The sequence below is a fragment of the Chaetomium globosum genome, genomic scaffold (genome assembly GCF_000143365.1).
Source record: "Chaetomium globosum CBS 148.51 scaffold_3 genomic scaffold, whole genome shotgun sequence".
Taxonomy (NCBI): Eukaryota; Fungi; Ascomycota; class Sordariomycetes; order Sordariales; family Chaetomiaceae; genus Chaetomium; species Chaetomium globosum.
In genome coordinates, this window is record NT_165978.1 from 4,038,722 (window position 1) to 4,065,042 (window position 26,321).

General features: G+C 55.3%; 7 protein-coding genes across 7 annotated transcripts; 3 read left to right on the top strand and 4 right to left on the bottom strand.

Moving 5' to 3' along the window:
- Positions 1-826: 826 nt before the first annotated feature.
- Positions 827-3,117, top strand: CHGG_06604 (uncharacterized protein; the record flags this gene model as incomplete). Its single annotated transcript, XM_001222698.1, has 2 exons — positions 827-872; positions 986-3,117. The coding sequence occupies 2 exons, from the start codon at positions 827-829 to the stop codon at positions 3,115-3,117; spliced, it is 2,178 nt and encodes a 725-aa protein (XP_001222699.1).
- Positions 3,118-7,651: 4,534 nt separating this feature from the next.
- On the bottom strand, positions 7,652-11,641 carry CHGG_06605 (uncharacterized protein; the record flags this gene model as incomplete). The annotated part of the gene is made up of 10 exons (XM_001222699.1): positions 7,652-7,824; positions 7,877-7,994; positions 8,099-8,280; positions 8,335-8,377; positions 8,437-9,071; positions 9,129-10,321; positions 10,393-10,577; positions 10,639-11,105; positions 11,250-11,328; positions 11,552-11,641. 10 exons carry the CDS (start codon positions 11,639-11,641, stop codon positions 7,652-7,654), a joined length of 3,165 nt encoding a protein of 1,054 aa, XP_001222700.1.
- Positions 11,642-14,257: 2,616 nt separating this feature from the next.
- Positions 14,258-14,587, top strand: CHGG_06606 (uncharacterized protein; the record flags this gene model as incomplete). The annotated part of the gene is made up of 2 exons (XM_001222700.1): positions 14,258-14,268; positions 14,446-14,587. The coding sequence occupies 2 exons, from the start codon at positions 14,258-14,260 to the stop codon at positions 14,585-14,587; spliced, it is 153 nt and encodes a 50-aa protein (XP_001222701.1).
- Positions 14,588-15,617: 1,030 nt separating this feature from the next.
- CHGG_06607 (uncharacterized protein) lies at positions 15,618-17,075 on the bottom strand (the record flags this gene model as incomplete). The annotated part of the gene is made up of 4 exons (XM_001222701.1): positions 15,618-16,531; positions 16,595-16,682; positions 16,759-16,818; positions 16,902-17,075. The coding sequence occupies 4 exons, from the start codon at positions 17,073-17,075 to the stop codon at positions 15,618-15,620; spliced, it is 1,236 nt and encodes a 411-aa protein (XP_001222702.1).
- A 2,413-nt stretch (positions 17,076-19,488) lies between these two features.
- On the bottom strand, positions 19,489-21,626 carry CHGG_06608 (uncharacterized protein; the record flags this gene model as incomplete). The annotated part of the gene is made up of 2 exons (XM_001222702.1): positions 19,489-21,142; positions 21,295-21,626. 2 exons carry the CDS (start codon positions 21,624-21,626, stop codon positions 19,489-19,491), a joined length of 1,986 nt encoding a protein of 661 aa, XP_001222703.1.
- A 590-nt stretch (positions 21,627-22,216) lies between these two features.
- On the bottom strand, positions 22,217-23,596 carry CHGG_06609 (uncharacterized protein; the record flags this gene model as incomplete). The annotated part of the gene is made up of 2 exons (XM_001222703.1): positions 22,217-23,418; positions 23,488-23,596. 2 exons carry the CDS (start codon positions 23,594-23,596, stop codon positions 22,217-22,219), a joined length of 1,311 nt encoding a protein of 436 aa, XP_001222704.1.
- A 1,602-nt stretch (positions 23,597-25,198) lies between these two features.
- On the top strand, positions 25,199-25,646 carry CHGG_06610 (uncharacterized protein; the record flags this gene model as incomplete). Its single annotated transcript, XM_001222704.1, has 3 exons — positions 25,199-25,264; positions 25,403-25,419; positions 25,493-25,646. 3 exons carry the CDS (start codon positions 25,199-25,201, stop codon positions 25,644-25,646), a joined length of 237 nt encoding a protein of 78 aa, XP_001222705.1.
- Positions 25,647-26,321: the final 675 nt, after the last annotated feature.

A 26,321-nucleotide genomic window follows, 5' to 3' on the forward strand; every position in this document is an offset into this window, starting at 1 on the left:
TTGCAGGAGGCGAAAAAGGGAGTGCGACCCTTCTCCATTCCCCCACAGATTCCCACCATCTCGGTTCTCGAAATGCCGTTATAATACTCGCCAGGGGGCGCTCACTTTTTCCCTCGCTCCCTTTTCCTCCCCTTCGAGATCCCTCTCCCATCGCCAAGAACTTCTGAGCCAACCGGCAACCGAAAGCGTAGATCTTGGCCTCCTTTTGTGCCCTCGCCATTACGCCACGCCTGTTCCTCGGGGCTACACAAATCTCGCCCTGAGCGGAAGACAGCCTTGGCACCGAGCCATTTGTCGTCTCCCAAGACCACGCCCAGAAGACGATCCAGAGTGACGCAGCAAGGAGCGACAGCAGCACTTGCGCGGCCCCGCCTACATATATAAACCTCTCCCGGCCCCAGTTTTTCTTCGGTGGTGTTTACTTGGTCAGCAAGCATACCAGCAGCCTTTCTGTTTCTCCTTTTCGGTCTCGTCCTGGGTTAGATACCAATCACCTGGAGGCAGCTTTCGACGTTGGAGAAGCATTGGAGGAACCAGAAGCGTGGTGTGCGCCTTGCAGTAAGCGAAGGCGGCGTGCAACAAACCACGCCTCAAGCAGCTCACCCGGGCGTTCCCCGAGGCGCCTAAACCGGCTTCCCGAAGCGCCGAGTCGCCCCAGCTGGCCCGCCCCAAATCCAGTTTCGGCCGCCTTTGAAAAGCGGTCCCTTGCGCAGACGCCCAGTGGCATTCAGGGCCCTGACGTTTTTCCTTGTCCCAGGGGACCAAGGTCCTCTTTTCCTATCCCCCCCCCCCGGAAGGCTGCCGTCTGACGGCATTGCTCCCAAAAATGGCGGTTTCGCTGCTTGCTACACCGGCGCAGCCGTCTTCAATAGGTATTTACACCCCCGTCTTCAGTCCGAGCTGCGCGCGTTTTTCGCTCTTCACTCTCCCGCTGCTCTTTTCTGCTAGGAAACAAAGTAGCCAATTTGACACTTTTGAATTCTAGACGCGTGTGACCCCAACTCTCACAACACAAGCTCGTCCTCTTCGCCTCGGCAATATCCCACCGAGCTGACGGATCCCATCCCGGAAGAATGCGATGAGACCGATAGTGAAGCAGTAAACGAACCCGTCACCCCCGTGAGCGGCCGTCAGTCGCAAGATTTCCAGACCCTCGCGAACCCAGACGGCCACCTGGACGCGGCCCACGAACAACTTGCCTCCGATCAGGTCGCCGGCGCCTTTCCATCCGTTCGGCAGCCCGCCGCACTCAGCTCGAAGCCGCCCCTTGTCGTTGACACCTCGGCTACCACCCCACCAAGGGCACCCAGAAGCCCCCAGGAAACACCCCGGGCGGCTGGTCCCACGACGCCCACACCCGGAACCCCTTCGCTCGACCTAGAACCCACTGGTGCGCTTTCTTCAAGACGTTCGACATTCGGCTCATCTTCAAATTTCAGACGCACCATGTCTAGTTTTTTAAAACGTGTCGGGTCGCAGTCTGACAAGGCGACAGTTGGTGCCGACTCTGCCACCGCATCGACTTTACAATTGCCAGAGCCCGCTCACCGAAAGATGCCAAACCGCCGGTGGTCAATGAACAGGAGCTCGGCTACTACCCGCTCCAACTCACCACCGTCGCCGAGCTCACCGCTCGAGATAGCCGTTAAGTCAAGGGAGGACGCATCACAACCAACAATACCGGGATCAGACGCCTTCTTCAAGAAAAAATCGCGTACATCGACTGGCTTTACATTGCGTTCTCGCCCAGTCGTGGGGAAAGAGACATCCTCGAGACAGGAGCTCCAGCTCAGGCGACGCGCCAGCAGTTTTGATTATACCAAGCAGGAGCCGGCCGCGGACGGCGACTCGGAGAAGGCCATTCAGATGGAGAGATCTCTCTGGGGGCTCCCCGCCGAGACGGGAACTGGCGTGAAGGCTCGCCGCATGAGCCTCAGCTTACCCGACGATTTTACCGTGGATGTCATCGAGCTCGCGTCGGAATTCGAGTACCAGCACAAGCTACTGGGCCGGCACCGCAAACACTTGGGTAAGGGCGCGACCTCCAAAGTGACATTGATGGTGGCCAAAACCGGCGGCGAGCTATTCGCCGTCAAGGAGTTCCGGGGCAAGTCGTCGAGCGAGACGCGTGAAGAGTACGAGAAGAAGATCAAGTCCGAATATACGCTCGCAAAGAGCTTGCACCACCCCAACATCGTCGAGACGATACGGCTTTGCATCGATCGCGGGCGTTGGAACCATGTCATGGAATACTGTGAGGACGGCGATCTGTTCAACCTGGTCAACAAGAAGTACCTCAAGACCGAAGACAGGGAAAAAGACCGGCTCTGCCTCTTCAAGCAGCTGGTGACAGGTATCCACTACCTTCACTCGAATGGCATCGCCCATCGCGACATCAAGCTCGAAAACCTGCTCATCACAAAGGATTCGAGGCTCAAGATCACCGACTTTGGCGTCTCAGAGGTCTTTTCGGGCATCCACCCGGGACTAAGGGAAGCTGGCGGCCAGTGCGGGATAAACATGGGTGAGGTGCGGAGTTGCGCCCCGGGCATCTGTGGCAGCATGCCTTATATCTCGCCAGAGGTCCTTCAAAAGAAGGGCAACTATGACCCGCGGGGCCTGGATGTCTGGAGCTCGGCCATCGTCATGGTCAACCTCATCTTCGGCGGGCCCTTGTGGCACAAGGCCGAGCTCTCGCCGAATGCTTCGCCGCGGGAAACCTACACCAGTCTTGTGCGTGGCTGGGAGAAGTGGACGGATAAGCACACTGATGCTACCGACACCGTCATCACTGACATGGATTATCCGCACGTGTTCTTTTTCGACACGTTCGTGAAGCCACCGGCTCTGAGGCGCGTCCTCCTCCAGATGCTTAACCCGGATCCGGAGAAGCGGATCTCGATAGCGAACGTGATCAGTAACCGATGGGTGAAGAACATTGAGTGTTGCCAACCCGAAAGCTACGACGAACCAAACGCGGCGCACATGATCGATGCCTCCAAGAAGCCTGGCCAAAACCGCGCGAGTGGCAAGAAGATCTACTGCCATAACCACCTTCCTCCTGTCGCGCACAACAGCCACTCGCTCGGAAAAATGCCCGGCAGCGCTGGCTATTGACGTGGACTTGTATCGTGGCCAGTGAGCCGAAGAAGGACGTGGCCTTTTCTTTGCTTTTGTTAAAACTTTCAATTCCCTGGTTTTTTTTGTTTTTTTTTTCCACATGGGGTTCGGGGACAGCCCTGCAAAACATACACGGCGTTACGGGGCTTAGGGGGTGCATCATCGAGAGCACATCATTGGGCGGGTTTCTCTTATTTTTTTTTCTTTAGTTTTTTCCCATGGGACTTCTGCAGGCAAAGGCGAGATAGATTTGTTGACACGGCCTCGTTTTGCAAAGCTCTGTTTCTTTTTGTTTTGCCTTCTTGCCTCACGCTGTCATGCCCGTGGTCGGGATGTCGGCACTAGCCCCAGGCTAGTCTCTTAATAATGATAAGAGGAGGATATCGAATCGGTAGCAACACGCCGCCGGGTACATATGTTTGAGTGTTGTTACATAGATGGCGCCGTCGCGCGTTGCGTCATGTACACAGGTTTCTGGTCGCAGGGGGCAAGGAGGAAATACAGGTGCGATGATGAGGTTGAGCATAGTCCTCTTCTCTGATCTCCTATTACTTCCTCCTCGGCAAAACTGGTCTCTCAGAGGCAGTAAAAAAAATGGCATTCAGTCAGCCCCGTTTTGGCTCTCACGAAAGCTGTCTGACAAGTGTGGTTGGTTTTGATCTAACTCGCCGTCTCCCCGCGAGCTGCAGCAAGGTGGGATGGTCCCGGTCCATGGGCCCCATGAAACCAAGCAGCTTGCCACACAATTGGACCGCCTCGCCGCCTCCCCTAAGCAGAGTTCCCCGCCGTCGGTGTGTTCAACCGAGCTGAGCCGAGTCAGCTCACCGTCCGATCGACATGCTCAGGGGCCAAAACCAGCTGATCCCGAGTTTGGCCCTGGGCGGTCAGCAAAAGAGGGCGGCGTGCCCGCAATCCATCCTCATTCCCTTAGCAAGTGGACAAATGATGTTGCGTTGTGAGTTTGACGCTACTGTGTAACGAGACTGACCAACTGATGGGAATTACGAGAGCGCGGGATTGGATGAGTTCACGAGGGCAGGATGACGGACGGATTTGCTTTCGTGCAGCATGCCCTGCCGGGAAAAAGTCATCCTCACCGACAGGTCAACGTTACTGAAAGGGGAAGGGGATGCCCTAAGTGGCTTGGAAGGTTTCTCCAGGTTCCCCAGACTTTCTTTTCTGGTGTCCCACCGCATCAAGATTCAGAAGGCGGCGAGAACCGAAACCCCCCCCCCCCCCCCACGCCACGCCGTCTGCACGACATTGTCTTTTGGCGAACAAGCCCCTCCTGCCCCGCTATCCTGTTTGGCTGGTTGGGGGAAAAGAGATAACTCGTTAGTCAGAAAGAGGGCTGGTGATGTGCGCTTTGCTCGCTCATGTGGCGCCACGCTGCTAGCAAAGCTGCACTGCATCGAGAGTTTTTACCTAAGCTTGCCTAAGATTCCGAGCACCGAGCATCGTCCGTCTCGTCACGGGGACGCACGCGTCTAGGCAAACCCAGCATCATTCTTTCCCCTCGCACGCAGTTATTTTCCATCTCCGCGGGAATATCGGGACGGATTCGCCGGCCGGCTACCCCCTCCTGGGCTCGCTCGGTTGGCCGGCTGGTCTGAATTCTTTTTAGCTTCTTCCTTCCTCGTAAAGTTGTTGGAGGCGGTGGTGGGGAGTGTGGCAGGCGTCATTTCTTGTTTTCTTGTCAGCTGCTTGGCGGTTTCGTCGGTTATTTAGCGGGCACGACACACTGGGGGGTTGGTTGGATGGTGGGTTGCTATTTTGGCCTTGATTGATCGGACCGGCTTCCTCGATTTGGACGAGCTGCTTGCTTGACATCGGGGAGGGAAGGATTGTGGAGAGAGAGTCGGGTGAGATCGGTATACACAGTAGGGGTCTGCTTGTTTTGCTGATCATGCTGCTTCGCTCCTCCGTGTCATCCCGTTCATTTCCTTCCATTGTCACAAGAACCACGACCCACGGGGTGGTCGGTTGGCTCATCTAGGACGAATTGAGGATTGTCGGCCGTGTTCCTACCCTCTTTCTTTTCCTTCCATCCGTCAGCCAAGACGCCCAGAGCCTGGGCGCAGCCGGATGGAAGGTCTCGAAGGCCGGGGCTTGATTGCCACCCTGTTCCATTGGGATTTAGATATTGGTGAGCGGTAGATCGAAGGACCATCTTGCAGGAGCGTAACGATGCCGTTTCTCGACTTCGTGCTTCCGGGCATCATTGCATCAGAGAAACACGGCGACCCCGGAGTCTGGGACGGCGATTGCACAACAGCCCATCCAGCGCCCAGGTTTTTGGGAACCCCCCCCGTCTGACCAACTTTCTCTGTGCTCAGCTCAGGCAGCGCTGCAACTCATTCATCGGACCCCTCCCATTCATCGGACCCCTCCCATTCACTCGGACCTCGATCGTTTGCTCGTCTCTTCCCGCTGAGGGGTGCCGGCTAAAAGTCTTGACAAGTTGAACGCACCAAGCATTGGCCAGCTGCAAGACGGCGGAATCGATGAGACGCACTCTGCATTACGTGGGGGTCACCCAACTCGGCGTCCCCATCCCATGAGACGCGGGGGATGGATGGGGTGGATGGGTCCAGTTCGCTTTTGCATTCAGCCCAGTGCCGACATGTGTTACGAGGATTCGATGGCCCCAGTCTTTTGACCTGGAAAGGAAATGTAGATGATACAACGAAGTCCCCTACCCATGACACAATATCTCCGGGTGTTCGCAGCAGTTCACCCCCTTCCGTACGTTGTGTTACCCAGCAGCGGGAACTGGGTGACGGCGGTGGTGATGGTGATGCATGACGCACCCTCGGTTCTTGAAAGAGGAAATGCTCGGCAACAAATCCAACCCGGGGTGGCCGACATGTTTGTATATGTACATACATACATGCACTAATACACATACACTACAAACTCGGCCTCGAAGGATGCTACCATTCCCAAATTCTTACCTGACAACACATGGACATCCCGCCATCCACGAGCCCGATCTAACCCGAGTAAACTTGCCCAAAGCCACTCGTAACGCCCAAACTCAAACTAGACCAGAGGCATTGACACGTTCTCTTGGCCTGCCCGCCGAGCACTGCCAAGATAGACTGCTTGAGTGTTCACAGGTAGCATCCTTCCTGCATGTCTGCTCCTGTGCAACCCTTCCAGAACACAGAACAAGACCACGGTTCTGGCCCATGGCCATGCCGACACTATGAGTGATCGTGGCGGTGGCGGTCTCGGCCCTCACTCAGCCCAAGAATGGGCCCGCATATTATGTAGAAGACGCAGATGAGCTGCGTATCCCAAAACGCTGATGGTAGCGGCTGACACCTGCGTTTTCTCCTCTCACCGGGTAGAACGTTGTGATGCTGGAGTTGATAGAGATGGTCTGATCAGGTTTGCTTGTTCATGAGCGGCCACCAAGTGTTTGGCTACTTCTCTCGGACATGCATGCTTAAACATGGACATATTCAGTGTATCTGGGTCATCCTAGGAAGTCGGTGCTTCTAGAACAGGTTGTTGTCTGGCCTTCCCCTCCAAGCAACGCGATATGTAGCGGCCGGTCTGCTGAGTTGATGGCCCGGGGGCCGATAACTATCCAACTTGTGCCCCCCGACTGGATTCGACAATTCGATAGAGGGTGACAGTGCCGAGCAACTACATGGAAGCTGATAATGTGTTTCATACACCGCCTAAACATGCCGTTAAGAAGACAACAGGGGTTTTGATTAAACATCAACTTCCCCAGATCCATTTCCTTTAACTCGGGATACAGTTAAGCTAATTCTCTGGGCACCGAGGCCCAGGGGACGGCGTTCACGGCCAGGGACCAAGGGCTAGGATGCTTGCAAATACCTACGTAGCTACATCTACGGTGTGTTGCATAGCATATCGTGGCACCTTCTCATTACCCCGTGTACCGACGTCGGCAGCAGCAAAGCTAAGGACCCCTTAACAAGACGCAGCGCAAAACCACTGACAAGGGACATGATCTGGAATACTTCTTTTCATCTTGTCTTGTGTGTGTTCGCCAAATCCGGCGGTGTTCGTTGCTCCGCAGCTCCAGACTAAAATCTTCATGAATCTACCTACCGACCAAGGGGGAATAGGGGTAAATGACCAGATACCGTGGGGGAAAAAGCAAAACCAGCAAAACAGATACCCGTCCGGAGCCGTGATAAACATTAACGCGCCCGTGAAAATCGGCGGCATCCCCATCATGACCCAGACAGGTTTCCAGAGAGGACCCATGCCCGACACTGCCGCCGACCCACCGCCCGGGCACCCGCCCTGTGTTCTCCATGTCATAAACGGTCGTTGGAAACTTTGCATCTCATTATACCTCGTGGTAATGCGATTGCGACTCGGGCAAGGGGCGGCAGGGTCGGGTCCGCGCTGGCACCATTCTTCGCAAAAGCCGCCTTGACCGTCGGGGATAGCTGTGTGTTGAGTGAAAAGGAGCTGAGGCGGGTGTTCTAATCGGTCGCCACCGGGCGCTGTGGTATGACTGAGCCTACATCGAACGCCCACGCCTCTAGCTCGTGCCGTTCGCTGGCCCACGCACCCGGTTCATCGGGAAAGGGCTCTGCAAACCCATCATCTCTTGCGTATCCGCCCTCCGGCAAACCTCCAGAAGAGCGTTCTGGTCGTTGGGAGAGAGGTGGGTCATCAGGCCAGCGCAGAACTGAGGCTGTTCTTCTTGCAATTCTGTAGACGGTATTAGCGGGGCTGCTTCCATAATATAACGGACGCCACTTACTCTTGAACGAATCCCTGAAGGCGAGGTAAGGATCGATCCGGTCGAGTGGTGATTCCAGCAGTACACTATCCTCGCCGAGTTCATCGTCCGACTCTTCAAGCTCTGTTGCCTTGAGCTTCTGTGCCTGGTTACGGTGCGTGTCAGCAAGCTTCTGAAACTGAGGTATTCGTGAGTGCCAGGCGAGCCAGATGTGACACGGGTGATGTCCATTGGCATACTTACCTCCTCATTTAGGAACTCCAGGTAGGCTGTGCTTTCATCTTTGCCCTCGGCGGTGGGCTGCTCCTGTTCGTTCTCGGCCCCGTTCCAGTTCGCCTCCTCATCATCCCACTCATCGTCGCTCTCGTCATAGCCATAGGTCCCACTCTCAAACTGGAAATCATCCTTCAGGGCCTCCTCGCGGTCTTGGACATCGTTAGTTAAATTCGGCCCATAAACTTGCTGGGGCTTCCACTCACTGGACATTGCCTCGGGAAGAGTATCGAAAAGAATTTTGATGCCCTACCAAACTGTCAGCTAACATGTTCGTTGAGCGCACAAATTGGGAATCTAGAACCAACCTGTAGGAGTCTCGGCCAGCCAACCATGATGCTGGGCGGGATTTGCTCGGACTTGACGTTCAGGAGTGCAATGATGGCCAGGATGCAAAGCTGTTTGTCGTGCACCCGGGTGAACGACGTCATGCTTCCGAACCAAAGACTGAAGAACTTGTTCGTCCAGCCCTGGGCCTCGAGGATTTGCAGTGCGAGGATGGGGTCGTAGTAAATGCCATTGATGACCATCTCCATCAAGTGAACCTTATAGGACTTGAGCTTAACGTCTTGGCTAACGAGCACGCCCATCGCCATGTTAATGAAACCGTGGACGGCATTGTTGATATGCCCGCGGAGACTCAGCATCATGGCTTCGGCGAGCTTGCAGGCGCATATGCGATCGACACCCCCAACCTTGCCATCTGTGAACATGTCCGAGACCATGCCAAACAGAGCCTCAACATACTCGGGCTTTTCAACGAGCTGCGGGGCACCATATTGGACGAAATTGTCCAAGGCGGGGAGCATATCCTCAAGATACAGCTCGGCACCGGACTTGAAGGTTGTGTGGACAAGCTCGAATGCCTTCCACATGGTCGGGGAGATCTGCTTGGCGGCAAATGTGCAGCTGTCAATGATTTCGAACACCTCGTTGTACAGGTCTGGAACTCGTGTGTTAGCAGTAATTAAGAGAGTAGCCAGGGGAAAGGAAAGCTTACCATAGAGCTTGTTTTCTAGCGTGATCTCAATCACAGGCATCAAAACGCTCTCAATATGGAGGAGTATATCCGGGGTGCTCTCAAGGGTGAGGATCAGAGTACCAATGGTTTGAAGCACTCCCAGCGCGGTGATGCTCTTGTCATCGAGGTAGTCGCCAAACTCATTGTCCATGTCGTCCCGCTTCTCACTGTTCTCCAGCAGCTCTCGAACGATGCGAAGATAAGTGTCGCGGAGCTGCTCGCTAAGGGCCACGGCAAAAGGAGTGAGCTCGGCGGCGAAAACCTCAACGAAGTCCTCCATAACGTTAGCAAGGGCATCGATATCGGCCTCGTTGGCCAACTTCAGAAGTTGCTGCATGATGGTCGGAATGCTCGTCTGCATGCTCGTCCGGATTATGTCGTGCCGAATCAACGGTTGGAGCGCCAGAGCCGCAGTCACACGAACCGGGAGTTTCGGGTCGGCCATGCGATCCAGGATATGGCGGTAGATGGAAAGGAGGTTGTTCTGGTCCTTGAAATCCAGCTGCTCGAACTTCTCGATAGTGTCACAAGCCCGGGCCCGGAGGAAGCCCTGCTCGCTGGTAAAATCCGGGAAAACGTAGCGGACAATGAAGTATTCCACCTGAGCTGCAATCGGCGACTTCTTGCCGAGAATGACCGGCGCAAGAGTCCCGATCATGCGCAGGGCACCCTCCTTGGCGATGTGGTTCTTGCTTCCCTCCGGGGCCTGCTCGTACTGGTTCACTACCTCGTTGATGAAAGTGAGGAGCTCGAAGGTCTGTTTCCTCCGCGCCTTGGTCAGTGTGACCAAGAAGTTGGTGGCCGAAACGTCCGGCGCGGTAACTTCCTCGAAATAATTCAACCTCCGGTGAAGATACTCCTCGGGCTCGTCCTCGAACTTCTCGATGTCATCCTCCGTTAGGCAGAGGACCGGGAAGATAAAGTGGGTGACCAGGTTAGTTAGGTGAGGCTTCAGGTGTCCCCACATATCCTTGGGGCGAATACACTCGTCCATGAATACAATAGTGTAGGAGAGGCAGGGTCGGCTGAGCCAGATGGTTTTGGAAACCCACTTCTCAATCTCCTGGAGGTAGTGTTTGAGGATCTCGGGTGCGACCTGAGCGGAGAATTCTTTGATGAACCGCGTGGGAGGTTCAACTGACCTATCCAGGACTGCTTGCATGTTGCCATGTCTACGTCTGCGTTAGCCATTGTTGGACCGCTCAAAGGTGGGGGGGGGGTTCGGTTTGGGGGTTGTCCCTACCGGATGTACAGGCGGTTCAGGTTAAAGTACGCCCACTTCTTCGCCTTCCACCAATGGTGACGCTCCCGCTCGAGAGGGTCGCCCTGCATGGCGGAGGCCGGGATGGCCTTAGAGACGGTCTGAAGGAAGACAGTGCACCAACCGAGGTTAACGGTGCTCTGGCGGAGGAACTCGCAGAGCTCTAGCTGTGGGTCATTATTAACTTGTTTGTTCGGAGTGGTCTCATGCTCTCCGGATAAAACCTACCCAAGTGGCGTGCTTGTAGCACTTGAGTGCGATGTGTAGCATCTCACCCGCCTCATCGCCCTCCTGGTTCACCAACTCGTTGCATATTACCAGCAACCTGGGGAAGCTCGCCTCGATGATCTTATCAAAGTGAGCCCTGCTGTCGCTGTCGCTCGCTTTGAAGCGGTAGGCCCGGCAGACGGCGAGAAGACACTGGAGCCCAGCCAGGACCGAACGCGGGTCGTTGGTGTTGAGGAGCTGTAGGGCATAATCCATGAACGACGGCCATCTCTCGGGGAAGTCGAAGTGCAGGATGCGCTGCAGAATTGGGACGAGCTGATGCCGCACCAGGTTCTGAGAGCTCGCGAGGATGGGCAGCAGCCGATCCCTGAAGCGCGCCTTCTCGTCATCGGGTATCACTGTCTCGTTCGGGTAGTAGTCGGAGCGCTCCCACGCACGGTTAACGCGGTTCTTGAGGTAGATAACAGCTACATGGCACGAAGTGTTAGCATGACAACATGCAGTCGAACAACGGAGTCGATATCCACGTGGGGGGCGGAAAGGGGAGGGCAGGGGAGGGGAGGGGAGGAAGGGGAGGGGGCCGGGAACGAGGTTGAGGAAGGCGGGCGTACTGGGCAGTTGAAGGTTGATAGCCTGCTCGGACTGGACAAGATCCAACAGGACATCTGTGAAACCAGGCTGGCTCTCGGCCTATGGAAGACGGAAAGGTTAGCATCGATACGCAGTAGCGAACACCGCCGATGGCGTGTCGGCGTGCGGCCTGGATGTGGTGGTGCTTGGTGCTGGTGCTGGTGGCTCGAGGGCACGGGATGTGTGTCGACGGCGCGAACGCACATCCCGCCCACACCACCATGAATGACCAACAACAACAAAACAGCAACAGCGGCAGCAACGGCCACCCATACAAACGCACCTGCTTCAGCTGAAGCTCAGCCCTCCGGCGGCCGTCGGCATCAACGTCGAGCGTCGCAGCGATGCAACTTCGAATGGCGGTGGCATCCATTGTGGGCAAGCTGTCGGGCCAACTATCGCATCAAAGGCGCTTCGCAGGGACGGCGGGTTTGAATGGGAGAAATGGCTGGAAGCCAGAAGGGTAGGTGGTGGTTGTCGAGGGGCCTGGGTCCAGAAAAAATTTGGGCCAAAATCTGGTTGCAAAGCAGGCCGGCAAGGGCCCCGAAATGGCGGGGCAGAGTGACCTGGGAGTGTGTGGGTGTGGGTTCGGGCAGGAGGGAAAGCTCACGGTGTCTTGCCGCAGGCGCCGTCAGTGCATGGAACCAACCGCCAATGGCGCATGAGCCCTGTGTGCAGCGGCCTCAGGCTTAAATAGAGTTTAAGGTGGGAGGACGAATGAAGGTTACCTACTTCCAAAATGCGTCATCGTTTAGGTCGCTTTTGTGCTCGTTCGTTTGAGGCAGTCAGTTTGATATGTGATTCCTCGAGCCTCACCTAGCTATCTACGATCTCTCGGACTTTGGTCTACAAAAACGCCAGTTCTTACAAGCCTATCCATCCGTTGTTTACGCCAACGAGCAACTAACTAAGGCACCTACCCAGGTAACTACACAGTATGGAAGCAAGTCAGGCTCCCCTCAGGAGGTTAGGTGTCCGGACGGGCCTCATGCATGATGAAAAGGCATCAAAAGGCGAAGAAATCATGAAGAGTCGAGCTGCCGTGTAGTGACGGTCTCACCCTCTTGTGTATTTAACCTAGACCTTCCCTTTTTTCTCCAGGATTCCACGGCTGAGCAACCGACGGTGGATTTCCATCCCTCGTTAGTGATTCTCCCAAATGGGCTGAGCGCCCACCCGCCTTAGTCCCATCCCGCTCACCGCCTTTGTGGCATGGGAATTAGGTTGCCCTCTGGGAACCCCTCGGGCCCCTCCTCCGCTCCTGAAACCTGCCCCACCACTCCTCCATGGTTGGCCGCTGTGGACTGTGCCAGGGCTTTGCAGCACGCACATTCCTTTTGGAGCCGCCCAATTCGATGTTGTGGCTGAACCTGAGGTGTCGAATAACTAGCCCCGGGAATATTTGGCAGATATTCAAGTAGACTTATGCTACGAATGGTCGGTCGGCGATCAGAATGATCTACCTGGGGCAGTGATGGCTGCCGAAATCGAACTTTCTCTTCCACGGGCAGCCACAGAAATCCAGCCCACCCAGCCCACCTTCATCCTCTCCATTGAGGGAGCAAGGGAGGCATAAGCTCAGGCGCTAGGAGATCCCCGCGACATGGCCCTCTCGTTTTTTACCCCACTATTGCCGCCCAACTTTGCTTCAATTTTTGTCATCTCGACAGCAAACAACCTGTGGATAATAACGGTGGCGAACAAAAAGCACTCGATTTGTTCAGCATGTTATTGACTGCCCTCGTCTCTATGTACGTACAATAGCGGATAGACCTTTTAGGGGTTATCTGGCCTCATCTGGACCTGTGTTGAATATCTTCACGCCTGCGTGTCATGACCCCTCCATTTTGGCGTCAAATCTCCACTTTCAGCCCAAGCAAAGTTTGGCAGATCACCCGAACTGGAGAGTGGAATATGTACCTCTCACAGGGCAAAGAGAACCTGATGGCTCCGAGCCTGATGACGAAGTTTGACGCAGTTCAACATAGCACAAGTGTACATGGGGCAGAATAAGAGGACGGATGGAGCGTGATGACGATGAAGTTCACAACAAAGGGCCAGTCCGCTGGTTGCCACGGTCCAAAACTTACTGAAGCATTGGTTGAGAATGCGTGCTTAAAACAAAAACAAACACCAATATATCACCCACCGCGCCAGCCAAGCAAAGAAAAGCAAGCCAAGAAGACACAAGAGCCGCCCAGACCAGAAAGATCCCACTGTCATTCCCAAATGAAGTCACACACAACATTAACTCCCATACTCTTCTTCTACACCATAGAAGAGCACACTCGAAGCGAAAAGATAAACCCAGGAACAACTTGAGGCACCACGCCCTTGGGGCATCCCATCTTGACTTTTCTCCCGTACGATATACGTAATCCCGGCCAACTTACAACAAGAGTAACAATGAAATCCACTGGTACTAGATGGAACCAAGATTGGACCAACACAAATAGATGTCCAAACGTTAAACATATCTCGACTGAATACTGTAGTGATAGTCAGCATGATAAATTCCAAACTAACTGCAACCCGGAACCGTCATGGCAGCATCTAGTTTCCGGCGTCCGTAAAAGAGGTGGGAAAACAACTAACAAATGACAAAACGCCGCACGTTTGCAAAGGTGTACCAGCGGCACGTTCGGTATCCAAGCAAAGCGAGATCCACGGGCATAATCCTCCGGAAGTGACTGAAAAAAGGAATCGCAGCTCCATGCCGTTGCCGAGCGTCCGTGGTCTTCGTAAGGGAGAAAGATACGTCCATGGGTTGAGGTGTTGTTGATTTTCATTAATTTCCGGATGAGGCATTCCCTTTGCCTGGTGATTCGAGCACAATCGACTATCCGCGACAGAAATTCAAGATGTGGTGGTTTTTCCTCTTGGCCGAGTTAAAAGACGCGATCAAAAACTGACCATGTGATGTGAAAGCAAAGGTCGACGGCATACTCCTGGAATCAAGCTGGGCCGAGAGTACCAGCACGGGCGATCCATGTCCGAAAAGTAAGCAAGGAAAAGCAAAGCCGGGCGCTGAAGCGCAGATGCGAGCGGGACAAGCCTGTCCGAAAATATGGTCCAGTGTCGGGGGAGCAATGTCGCTCGACCTTACCGTGTTTTCTCAGCCTTGTTGGCGAATCAAACATTTATAACAGCAGCGACTAGAATGTAAAAACAACACAGTCTGGCTGCGAGCCGTGATATCCTGCATCCCAAACTCTCGGTCGAGAGTAGGGAGCAAGAATGGCCAGGCGGTGCTGGCCATCAGTCCAAGGTCGAGGGCAGGGTTGCTGAGCCGAGCTCATTCCAGAAACATCGGCTGTAAAAGTCCATGGGTTGCAGTCCAGAACAGGCCTCAGAGCAGGTCCATTAGTCCAGATGGAAACCAATAAAAAGCCATGTCCAGCGGCTTGCATGGATGTTTTCCGTGGTGGTGTCCCGTGTGTAAGGTTCATATGAGCTAATTAGCCTGCGGTGTGTCAGTGGTCCCAACTCATGAGTAAGATTGAAATGGCCTTGAATGAGAGAGAATGATGTAGCGTATTGCGATCCGAGGGGTTCAACTCGATATGTACAACCTCGCCAGATGTTCACTCACCCTGCTGTCCGGCGGTGGCCTTGGCCTGCGATGAGTTTGGTGGGCTCGTGGCTGGAAACCAAGATATGAGAGGCGGGTAAGGCATCAGATGAACCAGATGCAGATCCATGGTGACAAGGCATTCCTGGGAGGGTTCCGGACAGCAAGGAGAGGGACCATCCGGGGCAGATAGAAAGAGCCATAAATCACGTCGCCGCTCCATGCCTCGTGCAATGGAATCCCAATGGTATCATGCACCTCTCATACACCGCCTCCGCGGCAAAAACTTCATTAGCGAAATGTCATGCGTCGTTCGCTCCCATCCTTGATGCCCGTCGTCCAGAAGCCCTGTTCCCATAAGTGCCGGCAAGGGTGAAATGGAATGTCCGTTTGATGTGGGTTTCATGGCCAGGTTCAAGATCCAGTGGGATGTGCCGTCAAGAAGTCTGCGAGAGCAGAACGAAGGCCGGAGGGGGGTTTGCGGTCATCACAAGATCCAGAGCTGCAACTTGCAACTCGGAACACCTTGTGGTGATTATCCTGTCCCAGTTTTTGTCCAGGAAATGATGGCATTAACGTCGCAAGTAGCCGAGTCCGAGGGGCGAAAATGGAAAAAGAAAACAAGCGCAAGGGAAAAAAAAAGGCTGCGAATGACCATGTCCAGGGTCAACGTATTAACAAGAAGAGACATCAAAACGTTCATAAGGTCCACGCAGCCGTATGGAAGGTCCGGAGGGGCAAAGGCCTCTAAAGTCCGGTCCTGCGGTTCGTCGGGCAATCAGCGATGGCGATGGCGGTTCCGATCTTCGCGTTCCTGTTCTGAGCGGCGAGGCCTGTGGTCCCTGTGTTCTCGTTCCCTTTCTCTGGGCTCCGAGTCACGGTCACGGCGCGCGGGGGGCGGGACACTACCGGTTGCCATCTGGGCCGGCGCAGCAGTGGTAGGCGTGGTCGCAGACTGCAACGCAGGGTTTTGATGAGCATCGTACTGGGGATCCGTGGGGGCTGGGTAGCCTGGCCGTTGTGTTGTGCCTGCAGGGGAGCCTAAAACATCAGACGAAGCCGCTTCGGGAGGGTTGGTTGTTGCGGTCGCATACGCACCGCGGCCATAGAGAGCATCGGTGGGATAGCCCTGGGGGACAGAATTCGCAGCGGGCGGCGGGTAGGCGTAGGGATCTGTCTCTCCGCCGTAAACAGGCGTACCTGCTGTGGGTGCACTGTAAGTCCTTGAGGGAGCGGCTGAAGCATTGATCATGGCCGGCGGCATCCTGTTAGGCCCGGGAGCGGCATAACCCCCAGCGGTTTGGTAGTTTGACCCATGAACGAAGGCGCCGGCATCCTGGGCGTACGACCCGGCAATGGGTGGCGGAGGAATCCCGGGGTACCGATCGCCAGAGGTTTGGGGCTGGGGGGAGTACTGGGTCGGAGGCGGGTTTGGCGGATATCCGTAGCCCGGTTGGGCTTGATACTGTGCAGCGGCAGCGTGACCCTGGGGCGGGTATGTCGCCGGCGGGTAGTTGGCGGGAGGAGCCCCAGCGTATTGCTGGCCTGAATAAACCGGGGTTGCGCTAGGTCCTGGAGGAGGTGCAAAGTCAACGTCCATGGCAGATGGGTATTGGGCCTCGGCAAATTCCCGTTCCCGCTGCAAGTTCTTCCATGCGTTGTAGTCCTGTCCACGAGGTTGCTCCCGGGAGCCTAGTGGAGAGTTAGAGTTTCTTCTCACAAAAATGCCGTTCGGTTGGCTCGAATGCATTGTACCTCCAGCGCCTCCGCCTGAAGACCTCGACGCGGCGCGCCTCTCCTGCTCCCACCGAGCGGAGTCGGCCTTAAGATCTTGGATCATTGGCTGTATAGGGTTAGAAAAACGCTTCGGTAAAACGCCACCTGTCGCCAGGGTGGTTCAAGTTCGTCAAAGGACTCACTGATGTCAAGTTCCGGTATGCTGTGATGTAGTAACCCTGTGTGACGCGACCGTCTGCCGACTGCAGCGGACATTGTTGTAAGCAATTTGCGGGCGAGGGAGGATGCAACGCGGAAAAGAGGGAAGAGTGCTCGTAGCTCGTACCTCGTACGTGCCAGGGCGCACGAGTGCATCGTTCCCTAGGTATCGGCAAATGTCTGATGTGATAACCTCCCGGTCGATGCCATCGCGAGGCACAAAGTACTCGTTCTGGCGAGCCGAAGCCGGCGGTACGGCCGGCGCTTGCTGGCTCGACCTGTTGTTAGGTCTCCCGGCCATTGCGTGAAGGGGGGGTTTTCCAAGAAGAGACGGCAGCCAAAAGAACAACGAGATGTCAGGATGTCAGGATGTCAAGATCGAGTGCAGGGAGAAATGGCGGAACAATGTTTTGGGACCGGCAGTCGAAGACTCGAGAATAGCAAAGCAGCTAGAACGGTGGAGGAGAAAACTGGCGACGCGGCGGGAACAAGGAAAACAGGAAGAATAATAAGTTGGAAGGGGGTCGAGGGAGGCGGAGGAGCGGAGAAGGCGGGTGGTGTGCTGGAAGAAATGGATGGCGGGGCCCATGAGAGCAACCCGGCGCTTGGGGTTGGGTTGTCAGAGTGGAGCCCATCTGCCTAGCAAAATGTGTAGCACAACCAGTCACTGGCGGTATGCTATGGGCGGTGGGCCCAGTGCTCCCCAGCAGCGTCTCTCGGTTGGGCAGGTCCTCCTAAAACCTGGGCCGTCTTGGAGCAAGGCAAGGCTTGGACGGCAGCATCCAGTTGGCTGAAAGTGTTGCGCACACGTTGCCCCCGTGTCCCGTTACGGGGGAACACATGCAAGCCTTTTTGGGGGGACGGTGGCAATCGGGAAAAAAACTGTACGACTGGTTGAGACCGCAGCGTTGCAGGAGACGGGAGCTGGGAGGAGGGATGGGCACGAGCCCTGGCGTATGGGAAACCAAGAACTGAAAGCCTGCTTGCTCCTCGGGTTGCCTGTTCGCCTGCTCGCCTGCTCGCCAATGGGACAGTTTCCCTTTTGGACCTCAGCCTGGAGAAGTTCTTCCGATACGACGGAGAAGCACCGTTTTGGGGGCACACGCGAGAGGTTGAAAACGCTCCTCCTGTCCATGCACTGTAGTAGGCTAGAAGCTGAGTTCTGCCAGGGCGCCGAGGCGAGACCAGCAGATCCAATCATAGGGGGTGGATCCCCTTTTCCCCTTTCCCAGGGTTTTTGTCTTGCAACCACGAGTGGATGGTCGAGCTGCGGGCTTATTTTCAGGCCGCAGGAGGGAGGCCTAGTGCTGGCGCCGGCCACTGAGCGAGAGGAAACGCTCGGGAAATCAAAAGGACACATAACTACACAAGTAAGGTCTGGCATAACGGACTGTGCTGGCAACCTGCCAGTTGTCTCGTGGGGGGTTCAGGTTTGGGGAAGGTCGGCCGGAGAACGGAAGCGGGGCCTTGGTGTTCCAGCCCGCTCCAGATAACACAAAAGGCCCCGGGCAGTCCGATTCTCTCTTGCCAGTGACTCCCGAGTTAACTAGCGTCGGTCGCCCAAACGGTTTGGGCTGGAAGGACACCGAGAGGCGTGATTGGATCCAGCCTGAACCTGTTTTGGGATTTGTAGGGCTGAATGAATGCGTGTCATTTTTGCCCTCAAAGACCGTCCCCTCCCTTCTTCCCAAGAGACCTCTCATCAACAAGATGGGCTTCGTGGGCTTTGACGGCGCTTACCCGCTGAATTACGCGAGCGAAAATCTACTGCATCAAAAACTGGTGAAACCGCGCACCATCCCTTGACGACCTCGTAAGGAGGGACCGATTGGGCCTACTCAGAAGGCGGTGCATCTCGTCAGGCGACCTGGGCAACCGGTTACGGATTGAAATGCCTGCTTCTTTCGACAGAGTGACCGGTCACCTTTCGTCGCAGTCATCAGACGGCGTCGTTGCGTCGGTTGAGTGAAATCTGCGCAAAGACGCACGCTCTGTAACATCAGAGTGGCCGGACCTGGTGGCGGGTGTGGCAGTTGCCGGGTGTTTGGTGAGGTCGGGTATCAATGCATCTCAAAGCCCAACCTGTGTGTGGGCTCCTTGATCGGCGCTCCAGCCAATCATTGCATAGGGCAGCCCCCAGTTGTTGAACGCAAAAAGGACCACCGAAGCTTGGAATGGTTTTCGCCTCTAAAATCCGCGCCAAAGCGGTGTACTCCAGGCATGGGTAGCCAAACCTCGTGCCTTCGAACTGATATCAAACCTACTTCCGTTATCTGCCGCCGTCAAAGTCCTCAGTGACCGTCAAGCGTCCAAGCGGATGGCCACTCGGAATGCGCCCGGCGAACGGTGAGGATTTGCTTCGCAGAGCAGCCCTGCAAGCGAAGTGATGTCGAGACGCGAGACTCTTCCCACGCGCCTTCCTCCGTCACTCCAGTGGTGATCAGAGCTCAGGTAACCACCGGGGTCTCACATTCCACTGAACGCGAACCGTGCAAATGTTCTTCTTTACTTGAGATTCAGCGTCGCGAACGGCTGCCGTCGGCGGGCCTCGATGACGAGCATCCTCCCGTTGTAGGAGGGCGATGACGAGCATTGCGCCTGACGAAGACCACTCTGGCGGCGTCCGAGTGCCACTGGGACCCTCGATCCCGCGCTTCGCCAAGTCCAATTGCAGCGATGTATTGTATGGTTGCCTCGAAGATGCATGAACCTGCTCAACCGAAGTTCAACTTCTGCTGGCCGCGCTCCGCCTTCTTTGGTCGCCCAGGTCGCTTTGACGCTGCAGGTCCAGCTTGCCGACCCCCGGACTGTGGGTTCTCCGCAACGGTAGATGGCTGGTTGCCGAATGTCAGCATGCCACGTTCCTGCTCCTGGAGGTCTTTGGCGAAGTGCCAATCTTGGTGGCTTTGGAGTGCTTCCGAGCTCTCCAGACGTGCGCGGCATCGCGTGCAGGGATGATCACAGGCTACGACTGCCTTCTGGTCATTGGCTTGGGCCACGGGTTCGTCATCCGGCATGACTGAGCCATTGACTCCATTAACTGCATCCCGCCCTGCCTCCGTGCCTCGGCCAGACAGGACTTCACCGCCAGAAGTTCCAAAGGCGCCATCGCTGGGCCCCAACGCCGGGGGGTTCTCTCTCTTCGAAAAGAAACGTTCAATGCCGCCGTCTTCGATCCGCCGTCGTTTCTCTACCAGGTAGGATGACCCGCCGACTTCGGGATCCGGCCGTGTTCGAGATCCAAGGCTGCGGGCTTGTGCTTCCTCTCCTCGCAATAAGAACCCATCAATTCCCATGTTGCCAGAGATGGCGTCTTCAAAACCGCCGACGCTCAGGCTGAGGTTAGAGCAAGGCCACACTTGGCCTTCTTGGATGATTTGATTTAGGAGGTTCTTGGCGAGCCCAAGCAAAATCTCCTCGTCGAGGGAGCGACTTTGAGGTATGGGACCTTGGCGAGAGCGTGTCTGGGTGCCGTGGCGATGGTGCAGGTTGATGGTCTTGGGACGTCGCTTGTTCTCAAGCACACCCTCGTCGACCAATCGGGCAAATATGTCGGCGGCGAAGATCCTCAGCCATTTCATGGCTTGATCGACAGTGTTGATACTGGGACGGAAAGACTTTGCCGACAGCATCGACTTGATCTGGGTGCGTGAGTTCACCTCACTGGTGTCGTACCCTCGCAGCGTGTTGTACACCCAAGCGCCCGTTTCAGCGCCAAACTTGGACTTCAGCTGATCGATGGAGACGGCTAGGAGCTCTTGGACGGATTCCGTCTTGAACGTCTGACTGACTTGCTCGCCCAATTTGCCGCCCAGATTTCGAAACTTGGTAAACTTGAAGCCCGACAAAAACTGACGCACTGCCCGGTTCCGTATGACCGTCTGTTGATTGGGTTTCTTATGGGCAGAACCTAGCTTGCTGAGAAGTTTGTTTTTGGCGATACCGGCGGCGCATGTGTAGCGGAGCTTGTCTCGAATTGCAACCCGGATATTGCGTACAATTTCCGACGCCACGAGAAAGGCCACGTCGTCCCAGTCTGGGTCGTCGAATTCAGCGCGCTCCTCGTCCAAGTCGATGAGGGCGTCCGCCTTCCAGTCCAAGGCGGAAACAGGGGGCATCGGCAAGTGCTCGAACGGGTCGCCATCCGGAGGCCCGCCGGCCAACTCGGGAAAGCGCTCGAGCAGCACGGCATGAACGTGCGCGGATAGGTCAAGAAATACTTCGTCTATGCCGGCCTTTTCCACTTTCTGCAGGTGTGAGGGGAGGTGCTCCTTGATAACGGCTAGGATTCGCCTCGACTCAAGTCGATAGGGATCTAGCGAAACCTTGTCGGTTGCAATGTTCTCGGCAGAATCCGGGCGGTACGCCCTTTGATTAGCGTGTAAGCAGCATATCTTTTCCAAGTGGAAGTAGCAGTCCGCATCCCACCTACCACTTGTCATCCCCTTCCCGCCAAGTCGCGACGTGTTGGTTGATGATGTTGGGACAAAGCTTCTTCGCTTCCGTCGCAGTGCACATACGGCCAATCCCAAAGGCACGTGCTGGGTAGTTGACAGCGATGAGGCCCTGCCTTTGCAATGTCGCGAATCAGTTCTCTAATACGGCTACGATGAACAATGGGGAGACCACACCATTGCTGCACTGCAAGCGGCCTGTCTTCGGGTACCCCCAGACGCACCATCTCGGCTTGGGCGTAGAAGCAATCGAGGTCTATGTGTGTCACCACTCTGAGCGGACAAGAAGGGTTGTATGAAGCCATCTGGCTCAAATTGCGGAATGTGAACTGCGACTGCTTGTGGGCAGGCGCGCCAGCCGGGGTTGAGTCCCGGAACGAGCGCTGTGGGGATGGCATTGTCGCGGGAGGGTATCTTCTCGATGCGGTATCATCCTGAGAGCACGACGGGAGAGATATGCTATCGCATTGAGGGTGTAGTGCTCGGGGTTCTGGATCGTCCGTCTCTTCGTCGATGGTGGGGTTGTGAGGGTGTGGGGCAGACGCGCTCAAAGATCTCAATTTATGACCCAGATCGAGCAGGTAATAAATAAGTGGGCCCGCACTGGGAAACTGGTCGCCCTCTCGCCGACCACCCCAGTACAATAATGCAAACCACCCAGCCACCTTAACCCATAACCGGAGACTGTGCCCAAGAGCATTGGGCAACAACAACGGAACGGGCGGTATGGGTAGCGCGGTGTGCCAATCAGACCAAAAAAATATCGAGACCAACGTCCAAACCGAAGGCAAGGGGCCCCCTAGCCGCCGCTATTTACTATGTTGGTGACACAAAACAGTCGGGCGCCAATGTCTCAAGTACGATGCGTTGTCCAACTATGTCCACTATTACTCGAACCACATAACAAACATGATCGTGTGTGTGCGTCACCAGCGGCCTAGAAACGCGGCTGTCCATGCCGACCCGGGGGGGTATCTATTCTATGTCATTAGCTCCGTGTCCCGTTCATCCCATGTTTGGTCCTCTCTCTCTCCCGCTCTCCCATTTCAACCCGCCCGTTCCCGGTTGACAAGTCCGGAAGACAAAATCTGGTCCGCAACTCTTGGTACAGAGGCCCCATCTCGTAAAAGCTCTCGCCATCCTCGTACCGAGAACAAGGCGACCCCTTAATGGGAAGCAGCCAGTCGATGAGGCTATCTCCCATGACTGATTTCCAGTTACGATAATAGCCTAGGTTCCATGGATTCTCGCCCATCTCGGTTTTGACAATGGCGAAGGTCCGAGTGGCGAGTTGATCCCGGGGAGAAGAGGACTCGGTCGTGATGGTCTGGAGCGTTGGGTTTGTTGTATTCGTGGATTTAGGCAAAGGGTAAGTGACGACGTTGTAACTTTGGCTTGGTCGCGTGCCTTGTGGGACCCGTATCGCGAGCTGATGCACGACGTTCTTGGACTTGAGGTAGTCAATGGTCGTGAGGTTGACCAGAATGTAGCGCATCGACGTCGCCGTCATGGTGAAGGTGAATAAACCGAAAAGAGCAGCGACGGCCAGAGCACCAATGATAACACCGTCGATGCCCTCGTCGTTGCGAACTTTAGACTGGAAGCAAATGACGGCCGCGATAATGACGATGGCGCAATGTATAGCCGTATAAGAAGTAAATTGAACAAAGAATTTGAAGGCTGTAATTGCTTGATACTTAGTCACCGGAATCGAGGGAAGGATTGGAGAATCGAGCGGGAGCCGAGACGTACAGGTTTCGGCCACTATGCCACCCACCCATGGGCAGTAGTGATCCATTTTCTTGACACATCTTTCGATTTCACTACAGTGATGTGCCCTGTCCATTTTCCAATTGCAACAAGAACTACACCATCGCGGCCGCCCATCAGTTTCGCAGACGAAGACATCCTTGCTGTAGAACTCCTCGAGCCCGGGGCTATCCGGGTTGTCATCTGGTCGTGCCTCGTATCTATTCGTAGCCTCGAGGTCCCGTTCTCGTCGGCTACGCCCCTTCGCCTTCGCTTTCTGTTCGGTGGCTCTCGGGCCCAGCGGCGTCACTCCTGGGTCGAGCTGGATAACGAGGAATACTCGGAGGTATGTCGCGAGCATAAAAATCAGGAATATAAAGTGTAAAACAAGGAAAGCGATGGCGGTGCCGGGTTGGTGTTGTTCGGATATGAAGAAGTCCACTGGCAAAATCAATCAGGCGACAAAGAAATCTTGGGAGAGAAAAGCAGACGGTGATGGGTAGGGCATACCACAAACGCGCTTAACGACAACATAAGTTGTGAAGCCAACACAGCCACCAAGAATGAGCGGGATAATGCGTGTCGCCCATCGCGTCTCTGGTCGATGAGCCGACACCATCGCGTTCCGGCGCGGCGCCGTCAGCGCAAAGTAGTCCCGTGTTGGTTGGATGGAAGGAGAAGGAGCGTGGAGAGAAATAAAGGAGATGCGATGGCTTCAAACAACAGCCGAAACCGTGAAAGTAAATCGGCCCGGTGGCACGGAGATGCAGCGCATCCGATTGCCAGCACACCGACCGGTTACCGGCGATGGCCAGGGGCGTCCGAGTGCATTGAAGGCGAATGAATGCACAGCGTGAGATGTTGGAGACTCGAACCGAAATGACGTTGTGTGGAGACATGACCGGAAAGATTGCCCCGGGAGAACATGCCAAGCCAACTGTCAAAACGCTCTCGTCGCCCCATAAATTTCCCATTCTGGAAGTGTAAACGGCTTCGCTCTTATCACGAAATAATCTTGAACTGCGATATGCCACTTGCCGGAGTGGGGGGTAATAAACAAAATACAGCTCGTCAAGCGATTCGAATTCCCCGTTTCATGTGGGAGGAGCCAGTTCCATACGAACGTCGAGCCACCAACTTCATGGCTTATGAGCCAACTCAAAAATTGAATGGGTCTGTTCCGAAAAGGGTCAATCAGGTTGAACGGATACCTAACGAGTGGTTCAACCAAATAAATGGCTACCTGGAGATGTGGCGTGTTGAGGTTGAGTCAAGGTTATCATTGACATTGCAACCCAACAGTCCCCAACCCCCGACCCTCAGCACCGGGCAAGGAAAAAATCTAGTGGTGCCTTGAGCATGATATTGGCAACCTTGGAATGCCAGTGGCGCCGAGGTGACCCTTAAGGGCAAATTCTGTTTGTTCGGTAAGACTCTGTGCACGCGATTCTCGACGCCCAGTCTGTAGCGCTTCAAATCGTGGTATGGACGGATATCTCCTCCGATCAAGTTGGTTCCAATCATTCCTTCCGTGCCCCAAGTCTCAATAACACGACGAGATACTTCTCCGATAAAAGGGGCACTCGTTGGAGGAGTACCAGCACTTCCCGGCCGTCCCCTCAAAAGCCGATATGGTTCTCAACCAGCAATAGCATCCGGCTGCGATCATTACCTATATGGATGGTCTTGGACACCGACGCCCCGGATCAGCCACGGCCAAATTGTGGTCAACACCGCTCAAGGTTCATTGACCAACGCGCGCGTGGCGTTGTTGGCTTTTTATAGCTGCTCTAGGCAACTGGCGGAAACTAACGCCACCGAACACACTTCTCCATGCACATGGGTCAGCGGCGAGATCTCAGCCGCGATGGAATAAGCAGACGACCGCGAGTAGGCTCATCGGCGTGACCATTCGGCGTTGTTTGCCTAGGGTGGCGGCCGGTGGTAACAGAGCCGCATCGCAGCCGGATGGCATAAAGAGAAGGCCCGACTTCTAGAAACAGTTCACTCCTGCGCCCTCGCTTGAACTGCCTACCTAAGGTAGCTTCTAATCAACCAACTTAGAACGCGCGAGCCCGGCTTCACGCAATAGGTATGCATCTTCCGGAGCGCTGACTTGAAAAAGTTTCACGATAGGAAAAGGGGTATGGAATACGGCACTCAAACTCCCCACAGACAACCGAAACGTTAGTGACAGCCGGGAGTGTGCTTTTGCGCCGCCATGGACCAGACTGTTGGCATCCCAAGACCGTACTGCAGGGCGGGAGGACTCCGTGTCACCGAGTTGGTGAGAGCTAACAACCTACCTACCTAGGCGGGTTTGACTCCTTGCATAGGTATTCCATCTTGACCTTTTAGCACCCCCGCTTCGATTATCTGCTCCCTTCAAGGTAGCTCCTTTTTAGCACTACTCCGACTCTCCAAGGTGGTAGCGTTGGGGTTGTAAGTTGTACAATCTCCCCGTCTTCTTATTTTTCTTCAAAAATGAAACTCGATCGAGCTGACGGGCAACAAGCAACAACATAAAAAAGCAGTTTGACGATGGCTCCGATGCCTGCGAGAGTGGCCCGATCCCGCTGTCGCCTCTGATGGCGATGTGCACCGCCTCGGGCGAGTTCATCCTCTCAGCCGCTTGGCCGTGCCACCTTGGCCACAAGCTGTATCGCTGAAAAGCGTTTACCGAAGGGTCGCAAACCGCAATAATCCTTTCGACAGTTTGGGCAAACTGAAAGCTGTGGCAGTTTACAACGGCCGGTTCCGCCCCTCGTTCAGGATTATCGCCGCGACTCCTCTCCTCAACAACACCAGTGTTGGCGGACTGATCGGTTTCCTGACCGATGGCAATATGAAACGAAGCCGAATGCGACATTCAAACGTTGCGTCATTGACGGAGCGCAGGTTTGACTCAGAGCTGACGCGGGAGATGCATGCCCCCAGGCAGCATCATCAACACCGGGACGCAGGGAGGCAAGGCTGCAACTTTGCGGTGAAGCTGCCCGAAAGCAGAGCTCGTCTGTTTGGACTCTTTGGGGCATGTTCACGAGTTCCTGCCTCAGCCACTGTCGGTTGTGCCTTGCGTGGAGCCAGCTAGGCGGGTATGGAGAAACTGCTCGGTCAACGAGCTCGATGTCGCACTTTGGTTGTGAGCCGGGCAACTGGTTGTCGGGGGAGCTGGAAAACACGTTGAAACAGGGCTGCAGGGTTACCCGCTTCATTCCCGTGTGGACCGCAGCGTCTCTGATAGGGAGCTCACGAGCCGGGGGTTTCTTGGCCTATACGGATAAGCGCATGACACTCGGATTGGCCAATCGTTCTGGGCGCGATGAGCGGGTGGGGCAACAACG